The 26,858-nt window shown below is 50.5% G+C and overlaps 1 protein-coding gene across 8 annotated transcripts in view; it reads right to left on the bottom strand.

Annotated features, from left to right (window-relative positions):
• Nucleotides 1-7,625: 7,625 nt before the first annotated feature.
• Nucleotides 7,626-26,858, bottom strand: part of EXOC6B (exocyst complex component 6B) — a 315,683-nt gene continuing 296,450 nt past the window's right edge. For 7 of the 8 annotated variants that reach the window (XM_065060168.1, XM_065060170.1, XM_065060167.1 and 4 more), the window contains 2 exons: nt 17,603-17,715; nt 7,626-12,907 (listed from right to left, as the gene is read on the bottom strand). In XM_065060168.1, coding sequence (XP_064916240.1) covers nt 12,781-12,907; nt 17,603-17,715 — 240 coding nt within the window. In that variant the 3' untranslated portion in view covers nt 7,626-12,780. The remainder of the gene's footprint in view (nt 12,908-17,602; nt 17,716-26,858) is intronic. The other variant, XR_010472016.1, reaches the window with a different exon arrangement.

Raw genomic sequence — 26,858 nt, forward strand, 5'->3', positions numbered from 1 at the left:
CCCTGCAGGTACATGGCCCCAGTGGGATGGTTTTGTTACCAGGAACAGGATTGGCTTCATCACATGGGAGTCCCCTGCGCGGTGGAGCAACAAGTGCCCGGGGCCACCAAGGGAGAAGAAATCAGGTCCTGCCACTTCACCGAGGACCATAAGTGAGGACCCGGGCAGCAAGCGCGCGTCTCTGCACCCCCTCAAAGAACCAGCCGACATCTGCAGCGGGCCGGCTAATGAATACAAACGACTGCCCCGTGCCCCGCCGGGGGGTCTTTAACACTTCACACGTCTCGGCGACGTTGAGTAATCATCTCCCAAAGCTGGCTCGGGCAGCCCCTCCATCCCACGGCAAGTGGTGCGGAGATGAATGGCTGCCGAGAAGACACGGCGTCGCAATCATTTTTCATCCGCGGTGTTGCTTAACCTTTCGTGAGCAAATCAGATTTCCCTGACACCGTCCCGGGCGCCGGTACCTGCATTAAGTATTGCTGGGTCAGGGAGGGGCAGCTGTGATTGATGCCTTCTCCCTGCTAATCGGATTCTGGGGCCGGCAGATATTGATGGGTGCCTGCCTTTGATCCATGGCTCTCGTGAGCCTTCATTCAATTACTGCCCCACAGAATGTAATTAGCAGGGCCGTGAAGCCACGTGGGCCTCATAATCACAGCACAGAGGGAAGATGAAGGGGCTGTCACTGGGAGGAAGGCTGCCCGGTCCCACCTGGGGATCGGATGCACTGCTGGGTGTTGGGGCAAAGCACGAAGAAAACATCAAGGAGAAAAGTCCTGTTTACCCCAAATAGCCCCATCTTGCTTCTCCCCCATCACACACCATGACGCTCCAAACACCCTCACAGACTGGCTGGGGTTGAAGGGACCTCTGGAGACCATCCAGTCCAACCTCCTGCTCACGCAGGGTCACCAGAGCAGATCACACAGGGTCGTGTCCAGGCGGGTTTGAATGTCTCAGAGCAGGAGACTCCACAACCTCTCTGGGCAGCCTGGGCCAGGCTCTGCCACCTCCCAGCAAAGACGTTTCTGCTCATGTTCAGATGGAGCCTCCTGTGTTTCAGTCTGTGCCCGTGGCCCCTCACCCTGGCGTTGGGCATCACTGAACAGAGTCTGGTCCATCCTTTTGACACCCACTCTGGAGATATTTATCAGCATAAATAAGGTCCCCTCTCTGCTTCTCTTCTCCAGGCCAAACAGCCCCAGCTATCTCAGCCTTTCCTCGTAAGATGCTCCAGATCCTTCACCATCTTTGTAGCTCTAAAACCTTCGTTGCCATCCAGCCCGACCATCCTTGGCCTCTCTTGGCATTGTGACTGCTCAGCCGTGTGACTCCCTGCATGACCCAGTTTCACATCCCAAATCCAGTCGCTCCACCTCCTGTGTCTCCCTGCCCACATTTCTTCCCCTGTACGTAATGCTCTGTGCTCGCTCCTCTTGGATTTCATCCAGTCTTCTTGCCAGGGGAGTGCAATCCCTTCTCTAGCTGCTTCATCTCCCTCACCCATCCTTATCGCAGGTCGCACTATCTCTGGGATATCTGCTCCTCTCCCTTCTCATATTTGTTTATCTGCTCTAACAACCTCCTTCATCTGTGCTCTCCGGGCAAGTGAGGACAGCTGTCTCTATCAGCTTTATTCCTCCACTTTTGCTTTAAACTCTTCAGTCCTGCAAACTTTGGTGGTCCTTTTGGTCCAGTGTCCATCTGTCCACTTGTTCCTTGCTCTCCGGGGTGGGCAGAAGTTCATTGAAGTGGTGGCCATATGCTCCCACCTATCTCACACAATCTTCCCCATCCTGCCAGAACTGGTTTTAACCCATGGCAGAAGGTATCTGGCAAACCCTCCACACTGCATCAACATCACCAACAGGGTGATGGGAAGGATGGTCACCAACAGGGTGATGGTCACCTGGGAAGGTCAACTGGGAAGGTCAACAGAGGTCAACTGGGAAGAACTGAACAACCACAATGTGCCGAATGAAGGCAGGAGAGTGAGGGCTGTTAGAGCAAAGTCATGCACCAAGCAAAGAGCCCTTGATCCCAAAATGACCAAAGATGATGACCCAGATGTGATGGTCACTGCCTACAACAAAGCAATTCTGTCATAGCACTGAAAAAGGGTGTTAAGTATTGGGTGAGACATTTCCAGTGAAGCATTAATGCCCATAGACATGTCAGTCCTGCCAGCTCCTTGCAGAATGTACCTTTTTGGTCCCCCATGTTGGAAGAGAAGCTCAGATGGGAACATGTATGGGAGATGGGAACGTGTATGGGCAATGTCAACCAGCAAACACAGAGGAACAGAGAGCCTAAAGCCCCTGGGCTTTGCTGAGCTTGGAAAACCTCAGCTGAGAAGATGGTGTGATTTTTCTCTCTACACATATCAGGAGAGACAACACCAAGGAAGCCAAAGAGCTAATAAAGTTGAAGAATGAGAGCTGACACAAAAGCAAACAAGTGCTAACTGGTCTGAGATAAACACTGGTGGGATATGGGAGAGAGACTGAGATGATGCTGAGAAGGCTTCCAAATAGGTGTCTGGGAGCAAAATCCTCACTTTTTCAAAGGAGAGACTGAAACACAACTGGTGTCAATTTACCACTAGAGGACTGGATGAGATCAGCTCCTCACCTCCAACCAGCAGATTCCCAGACAGGGGCTTTGAGGTCTGATGTGATCCCAGGTGTTTTGGGCAGTATTCCCCTGCCTGAGTGCAGGGACCCACATCTGGCCTAGTCAACCTCTGGAGACAATGAAAAGGGGATGTCTGGGACACCATTATCTGGTTCTCAACCAGTTTTTGGGGTTGGATGGGAAGGTTTTGGTTCCCCAGCAGTCTCCTGCCTGCAGCCACCACCCTGACTCAGAGTTCAGCGATCACCCAACAGGGTTTTCTCTCTTCTTGCATTTGCAGTAGCTGTTTTCCAAAGAGCTGAATCCCAAACCCACAAGCAACCACAAGCAGGGAGGTTTTTTCCCTCCTTATTTTCTTCGAGGCAGGTGAGAGACAAATACTTTTCAACAGATATTCCTGAGCATTTATTTCCTCCTGTCTCTGTCCCTTCTTGCCTTCACCTTGATTTACCTCTTAACCTCCTTCCTTGATGAGATTGGCTGACGTTGCAGGAAAGTGAAGTTGTCAGATCAGCCTGTCTCCAGCCCACGGGATTTTCCTCCTTAAGGGAGCCAGGTTCAGCAGTCATACAATCACCGAAGGGTTTGAGTTGAAGGGACTTTTGAAGCTCATCCAGTCCCAGCCTGCCATGAGCAGGGACATCTTCACCAGCTCAGGTTGCTCAGAGCCCCAGGAATGGTGCTGCCATGGGACAGAATAATGGCTTGGGACTGGAAGATGCCTGGCTTTGCTAACTCCTCATGTCCCAGGTACAGGACAGTCATCAGCCTGTATCTTCATCACCCTCAGTACCACGGTTTGCCTGGTGCCACCCTGGGAAGCAGCCACAGAGTGGGAACAGGGTGGCTGAGTATGAGCTCTGTTGGGCCATACCTAGTGGTGACAGTGACAACCAGGTTGAACATAAGCCCACAGTCATTCTCCTGAGCACAGCAGATGAGCGCTGGCAGCTGTATTCATGTTCAATATTAAGAAAGCCTACACTGGGAGGGTGGTGCAGCCCTGGGCCAGACAACCAGAGAGGTGGGGGATGTCCATCCTTGGAGGTTTCTCAAGACCTGGTCACATAAAATCACAGTCATCCTGATGCAGCATTAGCAAGAGTCCTGCTTGGAGCAGGAGACTGGCTGAGGGACCTCGAGGTCCTGTTCCGCTGGAGGGGACAGGAGCAACTCTGGGTCCCCGCATGTCAAGGCTGGAGCTTTGTCCTCGTGGTGTCTTGCAGACCCCACAAAGCCACGCTGATGGCGATAACCCAGCTAGACCTGCCTCTTGGCCTCCATCCCATCTGGGTGAGAAATGCAAGGCAGCGAGACACCGCATGGAGATGTTAAATCCTGCTGCAGAAACTCAACGCCCTGCAGAAGATGTCAATGTGAGAAACTCTTATTTTAAGTATGAGAAAAGCAAAGCGTGGCCAACCAAAAGGAGTAGGCCAAAGGCTCAGGGCATGGTCCCTACATCTACCACAGCATCAGGCCAGGGTGGGAGCAGAGGTGTGGGTCTGTGCTCACACCCTCGGCTGCACCGCCTCAACTTGCTCTTCTCCAGAGATGCCCAGGCATGTTCCTGGGGAGGGTCTGCTCCAGGGACATGCTCCTCAGAGGGATGCAGCTACAACCAGCACCATCCTCCAACGCTGGGCTTGCAGCATGTCCCCAAGGCTTGGACAACAGGCTTGTAGCTCTGGCAGACCCCAGAAGTCGTGAGGACACACAGCATCTTGGTTTTTGGTGCAGCATCGCTGTGCACTGCAGCATCCCGCATCCCTGTCCCAAAACGTACCTGCAACTGCAGCTCACTCATCCACTGGACAGGATGGTCCAAGATCTCTGGCTACCATCTCCCACCACGTCTTGGCCCTGTGGGTGCTGCAGAGCACTTGTGAATCTCCTGTCCTGGGCTGAGCATCCCCCGCAGCACAGTCCCGAGCCTGGAGCATCCGCTCTGTTCTGGGCAGCGTTCAGCACTCAGAACATCTTGGGCCAAGGGGACAAGGGCCAATAAAGCCCTGAACACAGGTGCTTTGCATGGAGTGCCACATGGGAGCAGACACAGAATCATAGAATCACAGAACAGTTTGGGTTGGAGGGACCTTCCCAGCTCCCCCAGTGCCGCCCCTGCCATGACAGGGACATCTTCACCAGCTCAGGTTGCTCAGAGCCCCGTCCAGCCTGGCCTGGGATGTCTCCAGGGATGGTTCATCCACCACCTCTCTGGGCAACCTGGGCCAGGCTCTCACCACCCTCAGGGAAACAATTTCTTCCTGGTGTCCAGCCTGAATCTCCCTCCTTTACTTTAAAACCATCACCCCTTGTCCTATCACAACAGGCCCTGCTCAGAAGTCTGTCCCCATCTTTCTTATCAGCCCCTTTTACAGAATCACAGAATCCCAGAATGTCAGGGGTTGAAGGGCCCTGGAAAGCTCATCCAGTGCAATCCCCCCATGGAGCAGGAACACCCAGATGAGGTTACACAGGAAGGTGTCCAGGCGGGTTGGAATGTCTGCACAGAAGGAGACTCCACAACCCCCCTGGGCAGCCTGGGCCAGGCTCTGCCACCCTCACCATGAAGAACTTTCTTCTCATATTTAAGTGGAACCTCTTGTGTTCCAGTTTGCACGCACTTCTTCTTGTCCTATCATTGGTTGTCACCAGAAGAGCCTGGCTCCATCCTCCTGACACTCACCCTTTATATATCTGTAAACATGAATGAGTCCCCCCTCAGTCTCCTCTTGTCCAGCTCCAGAGCCCCAGCTCCCTCAGCCTTTCCTCACACGGGAGATGCTCCACTCCCTCCAGCATCTTGGTGGCTGCGCTGGACTCTCTCCAGCAGTTCCCTGTCCTGCTGGAACTGAGGGGACACAACTGGACACAAGATTCCAGGTAAGAAAGCCTGGAAAGGTAGCACTAAGGTCTCCCCGGAGCTTCTCTTCTCCAGCTGAACACCCCAACTCTCTCAGCCTGTCCTCCCAGCAGAGCTGTTCCAGCCTCGGGTCATTCCTGTGGCTCCTCTGGCCCCTCTCCAGCAGCTCCATGAGTGTCTTGTGCTGAGGACATCAGGCTGATCCATGGTCCCACTGGGTCCCAGGATGGGCTGCCTGGGCTTGGGGGGGCTTTGTGTGTTTTTGGGGTCCCACCTGGACCTGCTGTCAGAGGACATGGCTCCCTTTTGTTCATGATTGTTATTGCCAGATGGCACCCAAGAATATGCTGAGGTGGACCGATTCAATTTAGGACACTTCCATCCTCCTTTTATCCTCTTCTACCCTGTGTGCACGTGGCAGAGTTAGAAACCAGCACTTTTCCTCCCCACTGCATTGAATTAACACACGGGACTCCCTGCCCAGGCCGTGATGGAAAGCAAAAAGGATAAATGGCTTAAAAAAAAAGCCTTTTAGAGGAATTAATGGAATACAACCCATCCAGGATCCTTTTACACAGCTGCTGCTTTCCAGGAGGGAGTCCCGCAGCCCATGAACATTGCCTAAATCCATCACTCCTATACACCCAAACACATCATCTCCCTGAGCACCTCCACCAAACCTCCTCTTCGTCCCTACCAGGGGGGCAGGACCCCCGTTTCCCCCCAGCCCCACGGAGATGCCCGGTGCTGAGCCTCTGTTCAGGATTACCCGCTGAGATATCCCACTCAGCCAGTTTTTAATTAGTGTGTGTCGTGTTGATTTCGTATCATTTTAATTTCCTGATCAACGTGCCGTGTGGCACCAAGTCAAACATCTTCCAGAAACCAACGTTTACTGCGCGTTCAGTGCCAGGGCTGGGAGGTATTTGGGGAATCCGATACCTTAACGCAATTAGGGCCAGAAAAAGAACAACCAACAAAAAAAAAACAACAAACCAAAAACATGCTAATACAATCATCAAATTGTAAAGGATGACACATACCATGAAAGAAAATATACAATGTGAGCAGGCAAAAAGAGTTCCCGTAGAAAACTCGGGCTCCCTGCCACAATAAACTGTTTATTATCTCTGCTCTGCCCTCCAAAGCCTTAATTCCTCCTTGGGTTCACTTTCCCCACGTGCAAACCTTGATGTAGTCAGTGAGAGCAAGGTGGCTACTTCTTCAACTCCAGGCTTGGGCTTAATCATGCTTATTTATGGCATAAACCAATTAAAACAGCCACTGGGAATGCAACACAGCGCTTGGTATGGGGTATTTTCCCCCACGACCATTCATAGATCTAGGATGACCATGAGCCAGCACTGGGCCCTTGTGGCCAGGAAGCCAATGGTACCTGGGGTGGGTTAGAAGGGGGTGGTCAGTAGGTCAGAGAGGTTCTCCTGCCCCTCTGCTCTGCCCTGGGGAGACCACACCTGGAATATTGTGTCCAGTTGTGGCCCCTCAGTTCCAGCAGGACAGGGAACTGCTGGAGAGAGTCCAGCGCAGCCACCAAGATGCTGCAGGGAGTGGAGCATCTCCCGTGTGAGGAAAGGCTGAGGGAGCTGGGGCTCTGGAGCTGGACAAGAGGAGACTGAGGGGTGACTCATTCCTGGGGATCAATATGGAAAGGGGGAGTGTCAGGAGGATGGAGCCAGGCTCTTCTGGTGAGAACCAATGGTAGGACAAGGGGCAATGGGTTCAAACTGGAACACAGGAGGTTCCACTTAAATTTGAGAACCAACTTGGTGGTGGTGAGTGTGGCAGAGCCTGGCCCAGGCTGCCCAGGGGGTTGTGGAGTCTCCTTCTGTGCAGACATTCCAACCCGCCTGGACACCTTCCTGTGTAACCTCATCTGGGTGTTCCTGCTCCATGGGGGGATTGCACTGGATGAGCTTTCCACGGCCCTTCAACCCCTGACATTCTGGGATTCTGTGATTCTGTGGGTGTTTCAGCATCAAATCCTCGCTGGTTGGACAAATGAGACGCTGGATTTTGTGTTTCACGGGATTTAGGATTCGTATTTCCAGCGAGGCAAAGGCGGCGCCTTCCCCGTGACGCACAGAGTGAGCCCAGGCGCTCATTGAAACCGTTATACGCTGTATTGTTTAATAGGAGTTACAACAGGATAAATGTACAGTCAAAATCAACATGCTCATTTCTAATGCAATGTCACCTGTAAACCATGCAGTCCGTTTTTAATCAGTCCATCTCTTTTAATCAGTAGCTCTGCTAGTGAGTTTTAACAATTAAAAAAAAAATGTTCCCTTTAAAGTTAAACCTAATTTACTAAATTTTCCCCTTATTGTGCAATGACTTGTGCAAAAAAAGCTGTTTTCACCACATTAGTTTACAAAATTATGTCCTTCCCCCCTAAAAGAATTGAAGAAAGGCAACAGAAACAGCCAGCGACACTGGGGATGGGGATGGGGGTGTTCTCATGTCAAAACAACATCAGAGGGATGAGGGACATCAACCGGTCCCCAGGTCACAACCTGAGCCTCCCCCTTCTCCATCCGCTGTTTTTTGGGGTGAATCCCACCCAGAGCGGGGTGTATTTGGGTCGCTTAGCTTAAAAAGCGCAGTTTTCCCAGTTGGGATGGGCCCATCTTGAAGTCATTTGGGATGGGATTTATTTGTGTTCCCTTTGAGCTCCCCAGCAGAGTGATAACCACACGAGTTTTGCTGCTGGGGGGGAAAACACAGAGGGGTGTTCATGGCACTAAGAAAATCGGGTGCACACCCCCAGAAAACCCCCCAGCACCTGGGGGTAGGACATGGCCCCAGCTGGTGGTTTGATGCTCCAAACCACTTGATGCTTCAAAAGAAAAGCACCGAACCCAAAGCGGCATTAAAGGGAAAAGCCAAATAGCGGCATGGCGGAGAGGTAGGAACCAACCACGGGCCAAGATTTCCTTGCGTTGGGTGTGAATCCTGGTTTGAGGGGATGCTGGAGGGCCACAAATCTCCTCAGCTGCCCCATCCCACCTTGGGGGGTAAAGGATTTTGCCCATAAAACAGCTTGGGCGCGGGATGTGCCGCCAGCAGCTCCATCTCACCCCCCTGCTTTCCGCGCTGCCTCCCAGCACCTTGCAAACCGTTTGCAAACATCCGCACGTTCTGCCCAAATGCCTGTTTTAATAGTGGCACAAAAGTGGATGGTTTTCAAGAAAACGAAACCAAACCAGCCCCTCGGACAAAGCACCGTCCGGCTTGTCCCGCTCCCGTCGCCGGAGCTGCGGCTGGACGTAGAACAAAGTGCAAATAGCCAAGAGCATCTGACTTGAACTCCAGCCCTAGAAACAACAAGAAAACACCCAGAAAAATTTCCTCTTCCCTCTTGCACACGCTGGAGTCTAACAGAGGCCAACCCCTAATGTATAGGTGCAGTTTCTAACCTTATATACAATAATTCCCGATCCCTGGGCTGCCTTGCACTTTCCCCACTGATGCTGAGCTGTTTGCTGGGTGGGGGATGAGGGGGACATAACCCAGTCTTTCCTACAGCCACTGCTTAAAAAGAAACCTAAGGAAGGTTCAATGTATGTACACGGAGGTGTTAAGAGCAGCATTATTTGTTCTGGGGGTTGCGAATCTTTGATTACAGCAGCAGGTTCTGCCCCTGTTTCCCACCCCCCACTTATAAATTCATAGCAACAACCTCTCCCTCGTAAGCAATACCATCCGTATCGGAGGATACCGATCATTAGTAAGAGATTTAGAGGGGATTTTAAATGTCTTCCAGGGCTTTTTAAGCAATCTGTTTAAAAGATTAATTCTGTTTTGAAGGGATGGAACTGCATCTCTCAGAACAAAAAGTTAATTAGGACCAGAGCACCAAAATGCCATTTTTCATCCCGTTCTGTGACTTGCGGTTGGGCGCTTGACCTCCCGAAATCAGAAACTCGCCGAATCTCTTCCCTTGGCCGCGTTTGACTTTCCCAGCAGTGGGTCCTGAGCGCCAGGAGCCGGTTTGCAGGATCCCAATCCCGGCCTCTGCGAGCAGAGCTTAAAAGAGTGAGGAAATGCATCCTAGGCAGGGACGGCAATGCCGTGTCGCTCCCTTTTTATAATTAAACCTCGGTGCAGATGGGTGGGAAAGCCCAGATGTGGGATGGGGATGGCCGGGAGGCGGCTGGAGCATCTGAAATAAGGTCTGGCCTCAAGCCCCACGTGCTTTGGGGTTTTTATAGAGTGCAATGGAGGGGTTACACCTTGGGGAAAAAGAAACGGAGTTTCAAGGCTGTGGCAGGAGCTGGATGCTTTTTAGAGCAGCACAAAGGCCTTTCCCAGTGTTTCGGGGTGCAGAGGTGACGCTGCCCGGCGGTGTTTGCTCCTTCTCTCTTCATCCCACACTTATCATGGGAGAGAGATAAATATCCTGGGCTGCAAAGCTCTGCCTCGCCAGCAGCAAAGCAAACGGCTGACAAAAGCCACTGAAAATTGTGTTTGACAGTCTATCCTCCCACTAATAAAAACTGGAAATGCTGGGGTGCCTTATGTGTCACGCTCGGTGATGCCGTTGCCAGCATCTGTAGCAGCTTGATTCCAAAGGATTTTAAAGTGCTTGTCACTATTTAATGGCCCTCAACCCAAGTGCCCTGTGGAGTGAAGCTTCCCCTGCTACTGTCACCACTGGGGTTTTTGTTTCCATCTCCAGCCTCCAGCAGGAGCTCAGGTTTGATGCTTGAACCAGCGGGTCCCACCTGCTTTTGCCCCCCGCTTCACACCCTTGTCCCCACGTTTGTCCCGTGGTGACACTGCCGAGGGATGGGGAGGAGAAATGTGTCCTGTGGTCCTGTAACTTGTGGGACGTGTCCTGGCTGGAGGGCTGAGGGCTCTCCCATCGCTGCCAGGACCATAAGGACCACTTTGCTTCCTTCCCCAGAAATTTGGAGTCCAGCAAGCCAGGCAATTCTTCCTTCTTGGTCGTGCAGGATTTGGGATGCCAAGACCAAGGCCAGGCTGGTTCATGCTCAGGTCCAGTGTTCTAGAGAGGAGGAGGGAGGTCGCTAGCAGGGAACAGACCACGTTCATTTTCACCCGTCCTTCTGAAAGCCTTTGCTGGCTCGTATGTAGATGTATCTGTGGAGATGATCTCTTTCTGGCCATGCTAACACCAACTTTCATTCAGCTGCTTCTTTTTCCCTCCATCCTTCTCACATATACTTGGAATTAAGAAAAACGTCACCTCTGATCCCTGCCCAAAAGCAAGGAACCATAAGGCCAGGTTTGGTTCTTCCCTCTTATTAATCAAAATAATTCACTGGTCCCTGTGGCTGGAGGCTGCTGGGACAGGATGACAGCCCCACAAGGTCACTGCTGACAACGTGCCTATTTACTATCAGGGTTAATTAACACATACCCTTATCAAAAAGCAAACAAAAAGTATTGACAAGGAGCAAGGAGGGAAGATAAAGCACCATCCCCTTTGTGCTTCCATGTCAGAAGAGCTCCTCATGCGAGAAACGCCGAGCAAAAAGTGCACATGGGGAGAGAGGGAAGGGACTGAGTGCATCAAGAAAGTGTTGCTGCCCTTCTGCAAACCCCACGTGGTGACATTTAAGCAGTCCTGCCCCTTCGTAGCTCTAGGAGTCTGTGCCAAGGGATGTGAAGGAGAAGGAACGAAGGAGAAGGAATAAAGGAGGAGGAGAAGGAATAAAGGAGGAGGAGAAGGAGAAGGAGAAGGAGAAGGAGAAGGAGAAGGAGAAGGAGAAGGAGAAGGAGAAGGAGAAGGAGAAGGAGAAGGAGAAGGAGAAGGAGAAGGAGAAGGAGAAGGAGAAGGAGAAGGAGAAGAAGGAGAAGGAACTTCCCACTGTTTCCAGAAGTGGTTTGAGGGCTGAGCACCCACCACCTCCAAATGAGGGTAGGAAATGGGCACAGCTCGTGCCCCTGCTGAACCAGCACCATCAGGGCCGTAACACACACCAGGAAGATTTGAATTCCCTTTAACACCGGATTTCAGGAGGTGGAGGAACCAGCTGGATAAGCTTTCACTCTAATTACAGAGTCAACCAGGTAATGAGAAGGGTGAAAGTCCCCTCTTGCTGTAATCTGAATCCTGGGATTCAAGTCCTGTTGGTAGCGTTACTGTCTTGATTTGAGCAGATGACGTTTGGGCAACTTCAGAGCCAGAGAGAAGAACGTTTTCCATGTGCACTCCCAAGCTGGGCGTTGCTGAGCGATGCTGCTCCATGGGCCATCTCCACCTCGGGGACCTCCAGGAGGTGCCTTCTCACCATCCTGCCCAGGGCGAGTTTTGCAGGGCTGCTCCATGCACAGTGAGAGACGGGGCGCTCGTGGGAAGCGGGGGGACATCACCCCATTCTGGTGTGTCAGGAGGAGAGGGGAGATGGGACATCAGCGTGGAAAAGAGGTGCAAAGATCGGAAAATAACCCTGGACACCAGGAGAGCCACGTCTGCGCTGTCCCCGCCGAGCATCCCTCCTCTCCTGCTACCCAAGCCTGCGGGACGTGGTCCCAGCGTCCCAGCACCAGGACTCCTGTCAGATCACCTTCCTGCTCTCCGTTTCCACATTTAATTAACGAGGCAGCTCTCAAAGCCATTCTGTGTTCAGTGCAGATCCAAAGGACACCGTCAGGTCCTAGAGATGGAGCTCGGAGGGTGGCAATGCTGATTAGAGACGTGGGGGAAAGGGTTGCGGCTCCAGCTAAAGGTGGAAATCAGCCCTTCCAGGAAAAAGAGGAGAAACGTTGGGAAACCAGTTTCCCTCTTTTCCTACCTAGATTTAATAAGCAAGTTGGCAAGACAAGCTAACGGGTGACTTTCTAAACATGTGCCCGTGAGAAGAACCTGAAACCACGATTCCTCTCTATACCTTTTTGTTTTCACGTGTTCTGCAACTGAATAAGTCAACGAAAGTCAGACCGATTCTATCCATTTGACTTCTTAAAAAAAAAGAAAAGAAAGAAAAGAAAATAGTCTGGGTGTGAAGTTCTCTCTCACATTTCAGGATTTACCGTCACTTTATAAACCCCTGAAAATAGGAGTTTATAAGAAGAGGCTCCCGACACCACCTTCCCAAGCGGCGCCATCCACCTTCCCCGGGATTGTTTAACAAGGAACGTTTTGCCGTCAGGGGTAGGTTTCATGAATACTATACAGGTGAATAAAAAAATACATATATATATATATATATATTCTCTTTGCACAAGAATCCCAAGTCCAGGCACGTGGAAGGCTGCGGAGCGGGGCCGGGCAGGCGCCCCCTGGTCCCTCACGAGTGGTGGCTGTTGATGAGGCCGCGGAGCTGCTTGGCCACGGTGTCTATCAGCTTCTGCTTGTCCCTCTCGTTCTTCCGAAACTGGGCGAAAACATTGTTCTTCCTGCTCGTGTCTCTCATCCTGCGCAGAGCAGAAACAGGTTATGGAACAGGCGTTACCGCTGCTCAGCGTCGCAGCCAAGCCCCGCGAAGGGATCGCGGGTGCTGTGCCCGTATCTGGGCTCTGCTCTGATTTTTATCACGGTTTTGGGTAAAACGGGCATGGCAAGCCATGTATAGGCTTTACAGTTTGCATTTTTGCTTTAAACCCCACAAATCCCAGCCAATATTGCCACAGGGTCTGTCTCTGATGCCAAAACACCCCACAAAACCCCAAACTCTCTCGTTCTCCCCTTCCAAAACAGCTTTTGCGATGTCCCTGCGGCATCTTGTGAAGCAGTAGATGACAATGCTGTCATGCTAGGAGGAAATGTTAAAATTAGCAGCAAATCCAGAGCATTAAGGCTTCCTATTAGAAATGGTGCATTGCATGCGGCCAAGAGATGCAGCGTTTGCGCAGCCATGAAATTCTGGAGTCGTGAACTTAAAACATTATGCAATATTACATAATAAATTTATATTAAAGGAAGGAGTCCAGCACTGGTTTTCCCAATTTAAAAATATTGAGATTTGTATTAAAATGACATTTAATAGTGCGCTGGTCTCCACGTGGTCTCCAAGAAGTAACGGGTGGTGGGACAGGACCTGGTGGCGAAGCTGGCGGAGCTCCATCTCTCTCTGCCATGCAAAGCTGGGGGTTCATGCACGCTCGCATCCACGGATACAGATTTTGGGGGGGGACCAGGTCTCGTTGCACTCTCCAAGCATCAGCTTTACACAGGGCACGTGTCAGGAAGGGAAACCAAGCCACAAGGGTCGACCATTCCACAGCTCCTGAAGGCATCAGGCTCCCAACATCCAACTGCTGGTTCTCAGCCGGCACCGCTCTTTTGTAATTTCATGATTTGTAAATGATTTTCTCGGTAGATCAGATCTGGCAGGGGCAGATGGCTTTGGATGAGTCACATCAATCTATATTTTTGGCTCTGGGGACCTAAATGAAGCATTAAAGTGACTGGGACAGAGCCTGGGAAGTTGGCACTTGATCAAACCCGGGGGGGCGTTCAGTCAACTAAGCACAAATTAAACCTCTTGAAACTTATTTATCCAATTAAAAAAAAAGAAGAAGAAAAAACAACCCTAAAGCTTTTCATGCTTCGATCTTCCTAAAAAGAGCCAACGGGAATCTGAAATGTTCCCCAAAACATCCAGCTTGGAACTGGAAACAAGGATAACAACTTCATCCCGGAGGCTGTTTGCTAACGTTATAAGTGCCTAAAGACACAGCATGACAACCGAGCTGCTTTCCCAATGGTAACAGGATAGCTTGGAGCACTTTGATTCAACCAAATCCGTATTCTTTTTTTCTTTCTCTATTTTTTTAAGCAAAGCAGGTTGCCAGCTGCTCCGCCGCAAGCAGCAGAGGGATTGCAGTGAGGCTTTCCAGTCGCACTGGTTAGAGGTGTCACTGTATCGTGAATTTTGGCAACAACCATCCTCGCGCCGGACACCTCCGTCGCGCTGCACGGCTCCGGTGGATCTCAAACCACTTTAGCAGGAGGGCTGAGAGCTCTGTCTGTATTTCACAGGCTACGTGGGGACATCAGTGGCACTGAGAGGGAACCTGGGCCTTCAGAAACCTCCGCCCAGAGCTGCACCCGTCACTCTCCACCTCTGGTACCGCCAGGGGAATTCACGGCAGAGCATCCTCTGCCCTAAGAGCCCTCTGGGCATCCTCAGAGCCATTTCCAATCCCATGGGAGCCGGTCAGGTCCAGGAAATGTTTTTGACCTAACACATGTTGTATGCAAGGAAACCTTTGCACGTGTTTCAGTGATCAGAAAGGAGTTGCATGGATAAAGCTGCTGAGTTGGGATGAAAAAGCAGCCAGAGCACTGATCCCACAACAAACCCAGGCAGGTGGATCTGTTAAACCGGGGTAAGTGTCTGGGAGGGAGGCAAGACATCATCCAGACATCATGCAAACCATAGGGTTGTTTCGGTTGGAAAAGACCTTTAAGATCACCAAGTCCAACCTTTAACCCAACACTGCCAAGTCCACCACTAGCTCATGTCCCCAAGAACTCATCTCCACGACTTTTAACCACCTCCATGGATGGTGAAGGTAGAGGCACTGAGCTATTAAGTGTTATTAATGAATTAAGTTGCCTACAGGACACAAAATCCCGTAGAATTGGGTGTGTTGTGCCAGGGACCAGGAGGCATCAGATGCATCTTGGGGAGAGGCTGAGCTTGTAGATCTGCTCGAGGAGACCACACCGTGCTCGGTGTCAAAGCTGTTCAGAAATGCCACCCCATTCCTTTTCCACCATTTGGCTGTAGGAAACACCCAGTCCCTGATCAAGCGGTGCATCCCGACACCAGGAATATCAGCTTGGAAAGAGGGAGGCAATGCTTTCGAGCCGCCCGGCAGCTCTTTGGAGGATCAATAGTTTTATTTCTTTACGCATGTGGCTGCAGGGCCCTGGGACAACCGAGCCCGGGTTTGTAATGTGGTCCCTATGCATTAGCACACAAATTAGGAGGAAGGGAAAGAGAGAGCTGAGCGCTGCCCCCACCCCTGTCAACAAATACCACCTTCAAAAGAGCCAAGCTTTGTTTAAATTAATCTATAAGAAAAAAAGCGCAACAGAGTAAAAGCTCCTCTTTTAGCTCTAATTAGTGCATTTGAGACGATAAAGTTACTGGAGGGAACCGTTTCAAAGACAGCTTGCATTTAGATCATTTAGTGCTCCATTTAAATCAAACAATAAAGTCACTGCAAGGTGAGGGTAAAAGCCCAAGCGAGCAGCATACTTACACTCGTGATATCCTATGAGAGATGTGTGATTAGGAAAAGAGATAACGGTGAAAACAGGTTACAAAACGAGCCAGTGGATCGGGATTTCACGTTGCCTTGTCGGCAAAGCTTGGCTGCCTACAGAGAGGGCTGGGGAGGTGGGACCGGAGCGTGGGGAGCGGACGTGCCTGGAGCTACGGCCAGGTCAGTGCAAGGCCCTGGGGGAGCTGGAGCTGGTGGGTGATGCACGGAGACCCCCGAGGGGCTTGGAGCCCGAGGGGGGACAGGGCAGAGCCCGCCGATGCCGTGCCGGCGATGCCATGCAGGCGATGCCGCGCCACGAGGATGCGGGAGATGCAAATGCCAACGAGGTGACTCCACCAGGGCTGCTTCCAGAGAGCAAATTGGATGTGGGAATATTGCCCTTCGAATGAGATCCCTTTTGGGGAGAAGGCTGGCAAACCGAGACGGGGTTTGTGGGTTTTTAACACCACCACTGAGCAAGGATGCGGCACATTCTGTGCTACCTGGGGAACACGGCCAGGAGCACGGAGCTGCTCTCCTGCTGTCCCACCACCTTCCAGCAGCTTCCACCGATCCCAGCTCCCAGTTTTTTGATAGCTCTTTGTTTTACTGATAGCTCTGAATACACCTCACGCTTTTGCATCATGGATGTTGGGTTGTGAATACATTGCAAATAGCACAACGTATTACACAGTATATGTAAATATGTACATAAAAACAATGCTATGATGTACAAAGGTGCTTCACACACAGCAGCTACCTAAGTTTAGTCCCTGTGTACTGTATGGGTAACGCCTGGATGTCATGAGTCGCTGTGAAATCAACTATCCTCTGTGGAGGAGGAGGTGGTGCGGTTACATGGACCACAGATAACACAGATGCAACTCCAAAGGTCAGAAACACACCAAGGTCGGCCTTCTAAAGGTTTATCCCCAACTCTGTATTAGTCAGCTTCTCCTTTACAAGCAACAAAGAAAGAGAGAAACTCCAGAAAAAACAACTCAAACTCCTCTTCAGGATCTGACTTAATGGTAAACGTCACCAAACCCAACTGCAACTCGCTCATCCTGCCTGCTCCTCCATGCAAGACTGAGTGGTGGAGTGCCCACGGCATGAGCTTCCTGGAACATTATTCATTATTTAGCATTTTTTCCCTTATAAAAAAGCTTGCTAAGAGCAAGCCTTGGAGCAGGCGGTCACCTAAAGACACTGTCCCTGTCCCAGAGCTGGGCTTTTAGCACTTGATCCCCTTCAGAGATTCAACAGAAGGGTGCGCGGTGACTCCACCAGGGCTGCGAAGATTGCCCTTCAAATGAGCTCCCTATTGGGGAGAAGACTGGCAAACCGAGCTGGGGTTTGTGGCTTTTTTAATACCAGCACCGAGCAAGGCTGCCTGTGCCTGCAGGCTAGCCAATTTTAAATTATTTTTGGGGTTTGAGATCACAGAATCATTCTGGTTGGAAGAGAACCTCAAGATCATTGACTCCAACCGTTCCCCCACCCCTGTCCCTGCCCCATGTCCTGAGAACCTCATGTCCGTCTGTCCAACCCTCCAGGGATGGTGACTCCAGCACTGCCCTGGGCAGCCTGTTCCAATGCCCCACAGCCCTTTGGGGAAGAAATTGTTCCCCACATCCAACCTCAACCTCCCCTGGTGCAACTTGAGGCCGTTTCCTCTGCTCCTGGCGCTTGTTCCTGGGGAGCAGAGCCCGACCCCCCTGGCTCCAAGCTCCTTTCAGGCAGTTCAGAGATCAGAAGGTCTCCCCTCAGCTCCTGTTCTCCAGGCTGCTCCATCCAGGCACCACATGTGATAGAATCAGATGCTAAAACAGGCGCTTGCCCAAAGCAATCTATGGGGTGAAAACTACGCCGGGAATCCAGACCCACACTCACTTTTCCAGCAGGACGAGGGCTGTCGTCGGGTTCACGCGAAGGTACTTGCACGTGGGTTGCCCGTAGTCTGCCAAATACGTCGACCAGTCCCACTGGATGAACAGATCTAAGAGCTGCAGCAACCACCGGGAAGAAAAACAAAACAGAAAATATAAGCGGCGTTAATCACAAAAAATGGTTTGGAGGCTTAATTTATTTATCATCCAGCTAATATTTCATTATTAACGTATACATAGTTCATTATTAACTTATTAATATTTAATATTAATTGATGTATGGCTATATTAATGGAGCCATAGTTCACTCCTGCTACGTTATATCTGCTTTTTGGGGTTAACCGGTGGTAGAGGGGCTATCAGGACTGAGACATCTCAAGGAGGTTGATGGCAAAGAGTCCCAGTGCCCTGATGCTCTCAGCTAGGTCAAAGTCACCACAAAATTCTCCTGTCCCCAAATAACCCCCCGGCATCATTTGAACCATTCCACAAGGTTTTCTCATCATGCTCGCTCCATCTCAACATCTCCCAAGCGCTTTGTGTGCGTCTCTAATGACAGGAGGTGTGGGACCCATCCGGGAGCTATGGGGTTTATTTCAGGTGAACACAGGAGACTGGGAATCCCAGGTGGTTTCCAGCTGTTTGTTACAGAAACCACCGCTGACCCTGGCGGCGGGGGAAGGAAAACGCGGATTAATTCAGGCATACATCACAGTCCCTGCTCCAGACGCCCAAAATTCACACCTGAAGCCCTTCACCTCCGCAAAGGACCCTCTCAGCACCCCATCCCTCCCAGGTGATCCAGGTGAGGGATGAGCAAACTAGAGCACAGTTTTCCCAAATGTCGTCTTCCATCCCAAACTTTTGCATCCTTATTTTCCCTAAAACCCCACCAGAACTCCCACATCTTTCCCACACGAGGATCTACTAGTTCCTAAGAGGTCTTGCCTCTACATCCGCTCACGAGAGTGAAGCTGAGGACGGAGGAGATGCAGCCTCCATCTCCATCGTCTGAAACAGGTTAATTAAGAGCGGCTGCATTTCCCCCCGCCAACCTTCTGCCTTGGAGAGCCGCTGTGACTGCTCTATTGCAGGACAGGCTGCCAAGCACACAGACGTCTTCATCGCTCGCGTCTGCGCGTCCCGGCGCCCACCACCGAAGCCCAGAGAAGAAGGACCATCCCGCGGCCAAGCGAGGACCATAGAGAGCTCATTGTCCCCGCGTCTCCATGGTTTTCCTGGAGACTCCCAGCACTGTTTAACAACACATCCCGCCCCGCCAAGAAGGGGATTTGGCTCCTCCGAGACCTCAAGGTACAAAACAAAAATGTGCAACAAGATTCTTTTTGACTATGTAGGTCAGGGCAAAGAAAACAAGCTGTCAGGAACAATCCCCCGGGCTGGCGGGGGGGACGGATTAGCCGGGACCTAAGAGGGGCTTTTCCAGCCCGCGGTCCCGCTCGGCTTTGTACGGCGGGTCCATTGTGTTAACTACAAACCCGAGTTGAACATCATCGTCAGGAGTTTTTTTTCTTCTCTTTTTTCCCAAAGGGCACCTTCAAGAGACAACCTTAAATATGATTTCACAGGCTCTTTTCACACAGCACAGCGGGGCCAAAACTCTTCTGTTGGGTTTGTTGGCTGCTGCAGGAAGCTGCATGGTTGTACAGGCTAAATCGGATCCCCCCCCCACCTCCAATGCACCAAAGTCCTCTTGCTGGTGAGCCTTGGGGCGCTGAACGTGCCTCTGGCAAACCATGAACAAAGCAGCATGAGTTATTGCCCAAGAAAATACAGGTAGATGTTCACGGGGCCTGGAAATAAAGCCCTGGGAGGAAGGGACAACAGACAGAAAATGAAAAGTCAAAGGTTAGAAACGGGTGAGGAGAAGATGAAGTAAGAAGCATCGAGAGGTGCTATGAACAGGAGGCTGAGGCTGGAGAAAAGGAGGCTGAGGGGAGACCTTATCACAGAATGTCCTGGGTTGGAAGGACCCACAGGGTCATGGAGTCCAACTCCTCTCCGTGCACAGGACACCCCACAGGTCACCCCGTGTGTCTGGGGACATTGTCCAGTCTCTTCTTGAACACTGTCAGGTTGGGGCCATGACACCTCCCTGGGGAGCCTGTTCAGTGTCCAGCACCTCTGGGTGAAGAACCTTTTCCCCATGTCCCACTGACCCTCCCTGGCACATCTTCTGCCATTCCCTGGGGTCCGACACTGGTCACTAAAGAGAAGAGTTCGGTGCCTTCTCGCTCTCTGAACTGCCTGAAAGGAGCTTGGAGCCAGGGGGGTCGGGCTCTGCTCCCCAGGAACAAGCGCCAGGAGCAGAGGAAACAGCCTCAAGTTGCGCCAGGGGAGGTTGAGGTTGGATCTGGGAACAATTTCTTCCCCAAAGGGCTGTGGGGCATTGGAACAGGCTGCCCAGGGCAGTGCTGGAGTCACCATCCCTGGAGGGTTGGACAGACAGACATGAAGTTCTCAGGACATGGGGCAGTGATGGACCTGGTAGTATCAGCTTAATGGTTGGACTCGGTGGTCTTAAAGCTCTTCTCCAACCAAAACAATTCAATGATTCTAAACAAACCTCATCCTAAACCCACTCCCACCTCAGGGCCGGACCTTCCCCAAGTGCTGGGAGACCCAGATTCCCCCCGGCCACCTCACGACAGTGACGGATAACCTGTGTATTTTACAACTGTTTGCCCACATCCATCTTGCCGGGGAGGGAGATCCAAGGACAGCGGGGCCGGCACCCTTGGCCGCGCGGGAGGCAGCCTGACGGCTCTGGGCAAACCTCCTCAAAACCATTTATCTGTCACATAAATGTGGTTTTATTGGTTTTACTATTTAAACTTTTCACCTCTGCTGCTAAATCTGAGGGACCAAAAAGAGAAAAAAAGGAAGAAATGGAAAGGAAAAAGCCGCCCGCGCGGGGCTGCGGCGGGCCTGCCGAGGGAGATTCCAAATCAAATATGCAAATACCATTAATTCTTCAAACTAGAGTCTCCTTTTCAAGCCCATAAATCAGACTCGACAGCACATACACTGGGGGGAAAGGAAAAGAAGAAGGGGTGGGGGGAAAGAAAAAAGAACAGGAGCTTTTACCACAATGCTATGAAAGTGAAATAGGCTCAGGAAGCTGCAGCCGAGCTGCAAACCTGCGGCTTCTCGGGGCGCGAGAAGCGTCTTTGCTGCAAGACGGGGGAGATTTTCACTGATCTATCTGAAAAAATGAAGACGTGGGGAACGGTTTGAATATGTTGCCAAAAGAAAGGTACTCAGAAAACCCCAAACAAAACAAAAGAAGTTGGTTTTGTGCACGTATGCTCAAATGATGATTCAAGATGATACTACAAAGAAAGAATTGAACTAGGAACCAGTTCCCAGCTCCAGGCTCCCTTAGCAGGGGCCAAGAAGCACTGTCTCCCCATTTCCGTCAGTTCCACCTCAAAAAACACCTCCTTTTCACTCCCCTTGTAATATCGCCATCGCAAACTCTTCAAAAATGTTCTTTTTTTTTCAAAGCAGAGGCATGTTTTTACTGTCTTCACATAAACTACAAGGAAAGAATGGTTGCAACTTAATTTTACGCTGTTGGCAAAGGGAACGGGGACACAGCAATGACTTCGCAAGCTTCTCCTTCTGGCCGCGAAGCGGGACGGTACGTTCCGTCTGACACAACAGGGCTGAATCCGGATAAAATTCTCCTGGACAAGGCAGGAATAACGTAATGTGAATCCAAACTGATTCCAAACGCGGTTTACGAGCTCTGCCAGTGCCCCTGAACCGAGATCAGAGCAAAGGACCGGTGTTCACACGCTTGCACCAGCGTCGCAGACCTGGAGGGTGATGCGTGGTGGTCTGAGAAAAAGAAGATGGCATGAAAAGGAGACCTGTGTGTTTTAAGATGAAAACAAACCCATGCAAACCGCATTTGTCTTATCTCAGAGAAGTCAGGATGATATAGCAGGGATAACTCTAGATACAGGATCCTCTTGGCCCCAAGGAGCTCTCCCCTCAAGCCTAAGAGATGAAGGTCAAGTATTATTGCAAGACAGACGAAATTCCTGAATTCCCCGACTTCACGCAACGTCTGGCTCTTCTTTTTTTTCTCTTCTGAACTGATGCAGCATCCACGATCAGGGAGTTGTACCCAAACGCTTTGACCTACAAGAAACTGGAGACACAACCAATGTTCTGGGCTCATGGACAAGTCTACTGGAAGAGGAGTGTGATCATCTCCTGTCTGCAGTGGGAAGAGCTTCCTCGGACAGAACCGTCACGACACCGGACACAATGTTATATCCATTGGAGCAGGAAGCAAAGCTTGCCTGAAATAAAAGCAAAGAGTGACTGTTCACAACCAGATGTGCTTCAAGACACGAGGGCAGCCTGCAGTCCTGTTCAAGCCAAAAGAGCCATCACCACCTCTGTGCTCATGTTCCTGTCTTCCCTCATGCCCCAGTCCTTTGCATTGCAATATCCCAAGTTTTTGGGGCCAAAGTCCCACATGAATTATCAGCATTTAGAAAAGAGCCATCATCAGAGGCAATCTGGAGCAAAAGCCTCATGGCTACGCAGTAACTGGATGGTGAAAGGAGAAACAACCCCATCCTGAAGACTCTCACTTTATTTCAATGTCTAGGTCTCTTTTTGCCAGGGATGTGAAGGCTCAGGGGGAAGCTCATCACAGTATTTCAGTGCTTCAAGGGTGGCTACAAGAAGGATGAAGGCTCACATGGAGAAGACAAGGGGTAACGCCTCCCATTTGCAACAGGAGAGGTTTCATCTCAAATATGAGAAAGAAATTTCTTACAGTGAGAACAACCACTCACTGGAACAACTTCCCTGGGGATGTGGTGGAGTCCCCGTTGTTGGAAGTTTTCAAGATGCAATTGAACAGCATGCTAGCTAGACATCTCATCTAGGCTTCTTTCCCATGAGAGGTTGGACCAGATGATCTTCCAAGGTCCTTTCTAACCTGGGCTGTTCTACGGTTCTGTGATTCTATCCCAGAAACAAGAATCCCTTTGCCTCTTACCCACCACGATATTTATTCCTAGTGACAAGAGACAGCATCAAGAGGGCTTGAAAAGGACTTTCCTCTGCCAACACCATCAACATATCAGTAGATCCACCAGCAATGAGACATTGCAAAGGCTGGTGGGAAACATCCAATAAAGAACTAGGCCTTCCCTTTGCCAAAAGCCCAAATTAAGGCATTCTCATGATTCTGCAGTTATTAATTACCCTGTTATCTCTTCTTCCTGTACAGCAGGAGAAAGACTCATCTCTACAAGGAGTTGTTGACTTACCATAGTGCTCGTGGACCACACGTTGGAGCTGGCCAGAGCCGGGCTGCAAGGTGTTACTGCCTGACACGTCTTCTACAAAGGACCAACTGCTATTGAAAAAGCCTAAACCAAACACCATCGGCACATGTGCACACACACAGCGAAGGATGAAAGAGGAAACGCGACACAGGACCATTAGCTGGAAAATCCTGCAACCTTTTTCGACAAATTTAAACACAATTATCCTGCATTTCTCACATTCAGCTGAGCTAAGGGAATTAAGAGTTGACTTGCTGCATCTTAAAGCAGGAGACAGCCAGGCGTCTGGAGGAGCCCAGACTGGGTCTATGTGGTGCCAACAGCAGGTGCGTGGTATCTTCCTTGTGGTGGGTTTTGGGGGAGGTTCAGATCAACATGGAAGGCACAGCGATGCCACAGGATTGCAGTCGAGCTTTCGTGATTAGTTTGATGTCCCCTGGATGCCAGGGCACAGAGAAGTGTTGATTAAGCCGGGTTTGGGGGTTTCCCAGCTGGAGGCAGATCTCCTGTCCTGAAATCTTCTGAGGGTCGTGTTCATGAGCAACTATTTTTGTTTTCTGGGGGCAGAAGGAGGGAATATTTTCAGAACCAATCTGAACCCAGCTCCAAAAAGCTCTATTATCCTTCCTTATCCTTTAAACCCAATGCTCCTCTTCCCCAGACTTCGTTGCAGACAGAATGATCAGCCTTTGGCCCAACACTTCTACAAACCAACCGTGCTTCAGGTTGCGAGAGAGCACTTTACAAATCTATAGAAATATTTTCTTTGAAAAGCTCATTTTCCTGATTTAAGACCACAGGTCCTTTGATAAAGGTGACAACAAGAGGCTCAGAGGAAAGCGGCACTTGGGTCCTACCGCCATCCCACCTAAACCCACCTGTACAAACAGACAAGACGCTTCCAGCGGGACCTGAAAGCATCCAGGTAAGACCCAGTCCTGCTGGTACCTCCATAAAAGCACAACAAACTACTGAATCCAAACCAGTGCCAACTCCCAGTTTGCCCATGCCTAACCCATCCCCACCACTGGTTGAGCAGCCCCTACCACCAGCCAGCGGGTAATTGTTGCAGAGCACAAAACCCCGAAAAGTTCCCAGCATCAGCAGCCACAGACAAGTACATTCAAAATCATTTATTTTGGTGAGGTTTCAATTATGCCTCATGGGAAAGTAATACTGAAAGAGAAAGAAATATTCTAACCCACGGGGAGACATGGGTTTGGACAAGAACATTACCAAGAAGAAAAGGCACCAGGAATTGGAACATGACGTTTGTTCGTTTACTTGTGAAAGACAGGGAGGGTAAAAGCGTGGTCGAAATGAAAGCAGGAGCAGATTTGTCACCAGTTTCACTGGAAACTAAGATTTTTCTCGATGTACTGAGCATCCTTTGTCCAAGGGGGTGGACAGCACCTGCAGCAACCTGATGTGGTGCGATGCACAAGACAAGAGATCAGTGCACATGGAGCTCAGGGAAGGTCAATCTCATTTTAGGTGCTTTCCAGACCTGGTTGCAAGAGAGAGATGGACGTCTAGGAGTTACTGTAGATCTGAGAGTGCTGCCCAGCCTGCCTGGACCTCTCTGTAAGGCACAATAACTGCGCTCAAGGGACCCTCCAGATGTCCCAGCCAAGGGTTGTCCTTCCCCCTAAATGCTGGAGGAAGGAGAAAGGAGAACCAATACCAAGTTCCTCACCTCACCTTTTAACTGGATTAATTTTGCAAGTTAAGGCAGAAGTTTAATCTTCCCCCTCCCCCCCTTTTTTTTTTTCCTGTTTACTCGTATCTGCAAAAGTGAAACAGTTCTTAGGAAAAACATGAGAAGAATCTGGAAAAACTTACGGTAGATGGGACATCATGTAAAGGAGGAAGGTCTGAGACCAACAAAGCCCTAAGCTGTCCACTCTGGATTCTTGTCAGATTCATATTATTGCCTGTTTATAGGTTTTTGCATTTGTTACATTGGTTTTCCAGGGTCAAGTCTCCAGAAAGCATTTTGCCCGCACTGTGTGCACAGAAAACTCTTCTGCTTTTCCATCTGCAAAAGTTCATCATTTATTCGAACAAAAACCTCTGGCTTTCCACCTGCTTTCGAGTAATGCTGTGATTACACGCTATGACTTTTCTGCTATTTCGGAAGACATTTATTCCATGGGTCTCATTAAAACCTTAACAAACCCAATTTCACCCCTCAAGAAGTTGTGTTTCTGATAGTGGGTCACTTCTCCATTTATGGTAAAAGTTGAACACGGTTGGGTTTTTTCCACCTTTTCCTCCCAGCCTGCAACACAAAACCACAGGAAGGAGCCACAAAAGGTTTTGGGGCTTCAAGAGAAGCGACCGGAGGGTGGGGACACTGAGGATGAGCACGTCGTGTTACAGTGACAGTCTTGAAGACGCCCGGAAAGTCCCCACCAGCTTTGTTCATGCTCCTCCTGATTTGGATGGTGCAGGATCCTGGCTTTAGTCATTCACTGGAGCCTTGAATTCTAGGGAAATCCCAGGTTTCTCTGACTACATTGCAAAGCACCGTACAAAAGGGAGAAAGGGACCTGGGGGTGCTAATGGACAGGAAGCTCAACATGAGCCAACAGTGTGCCCAGGTGGCCAAGGAGGCCAATGGGATCCTGTCCTGTATCCAAACCAGCGTGGTCAGCAGGACAAGGGCAGTGATCCTTCCCCTGTGCTCTGCACTGGGGAGGCCACACCTGGAGTATTGTGTTCAGTTCTGGGCCCCTCAGCTCAGGAAAGAGATTGAAGTGCTGGAGCGGGTCCAGAGAAGAGCAACAAGACTGGGGAAGGGACTTGAACACAAGAACCATGGGGAGAGGCTGAGGGAGCTGGGCTTGTTTAGTCTGGAGAAGAGGAGGCTTAGAGCTGAGCTCAGCACTCTCTAGAACTACCTGAAGGGCAGTTCTAGCCAGGTGGGGATTGGGCTCTTCTCCCAGGCATCAGCAATAGGACAAGGGGCCATGGGCTTCAACTCTGCCAGGGGAAATTGAGGCTGGAGATGAGAAAGCAATTCTTTGCAGAGAGAGTGGTCAGGCATTGGAATGGCTGCCCAGGGAGGTGCTGGACTCACCGGCCCTGGAGGTTTTTAAACTGAGATTGGCCATGGCACTTAGTGCCATGATCTAGTCAATGGACTGGAGTTGGACCAAGGCTTGGACTGAATGATCTCTGAGGTCTTTTCCAACCCAGTCCATTCTGTGATTCTGTGAAAACTGCTTGAAAAAGAAATAGAACTACAAGGCATGAAAATTACTCAGTGCAAAACCACTGGGATTTCAGCGCTTCAGAATGAAAATCAGTCGGTTCTAGCGATAACCACCCAGACGGGGAATTTTATGAATGGCCAAAAGAACAAAAGGCAACTCTGCCCTGCTGGGTTGAGTAGCCAGTTTGCACTCGTAAAAATAGATATTTAGACTCATCAAATCCTCCACGCAGGTTCACAAGTTCGTGTGGTGCTTTCTGCCCAGAGAAGATGACCGACCGTGTTTCTGCCCTCCAGACCCTACAATCTGCGTAAGACAAAGAGACAATACTGGGCAGCGGCCAAAAGAAATGAAAGAGCTTCGGAAGAATGTTCTCCAGGGACCGCTATTGAATAGCACTTTACGTTTCCATTTAACTCTCACAAAGGGGGATTCATTCCCAAAGCAAAGATGCTCCGTGGTCGGGAGATGGTGGCACCGTGCGTTCACGTACCCCTTGTATACAGAAATACCCGGGTGCCTATAGCATCATGCATATATCTGACTCGTCTTGCCCGACCCACACTTCAAAATCAGAAAACACTAAGAAGTGACAAGGCAAATCCCAATATCTCAGCTGCAGGTCAGGATGCTTTAGGAGAAGAGTTGATGAGAGCACCAAAAGAAGGCAGAAAACCTCCTGAACACATGAAAGTGGGTTGAAAAG

The sequence above is a fragment of the Columba livia genome, chromosome 4 (genome assembly GCF_036013475.1).
Source record: "Columba livia isolate bColLiv1 breed racing homer chromosome 4, bColLiv1.pat.W.v2, whole genome shotgun sequence".
In the NCBI taxonomy this organism is placed as follows: Eukaryota; Metazoa; Chordata; class Aves; order Columbiformes; family Columbidae; genus Columba; species Columba livia.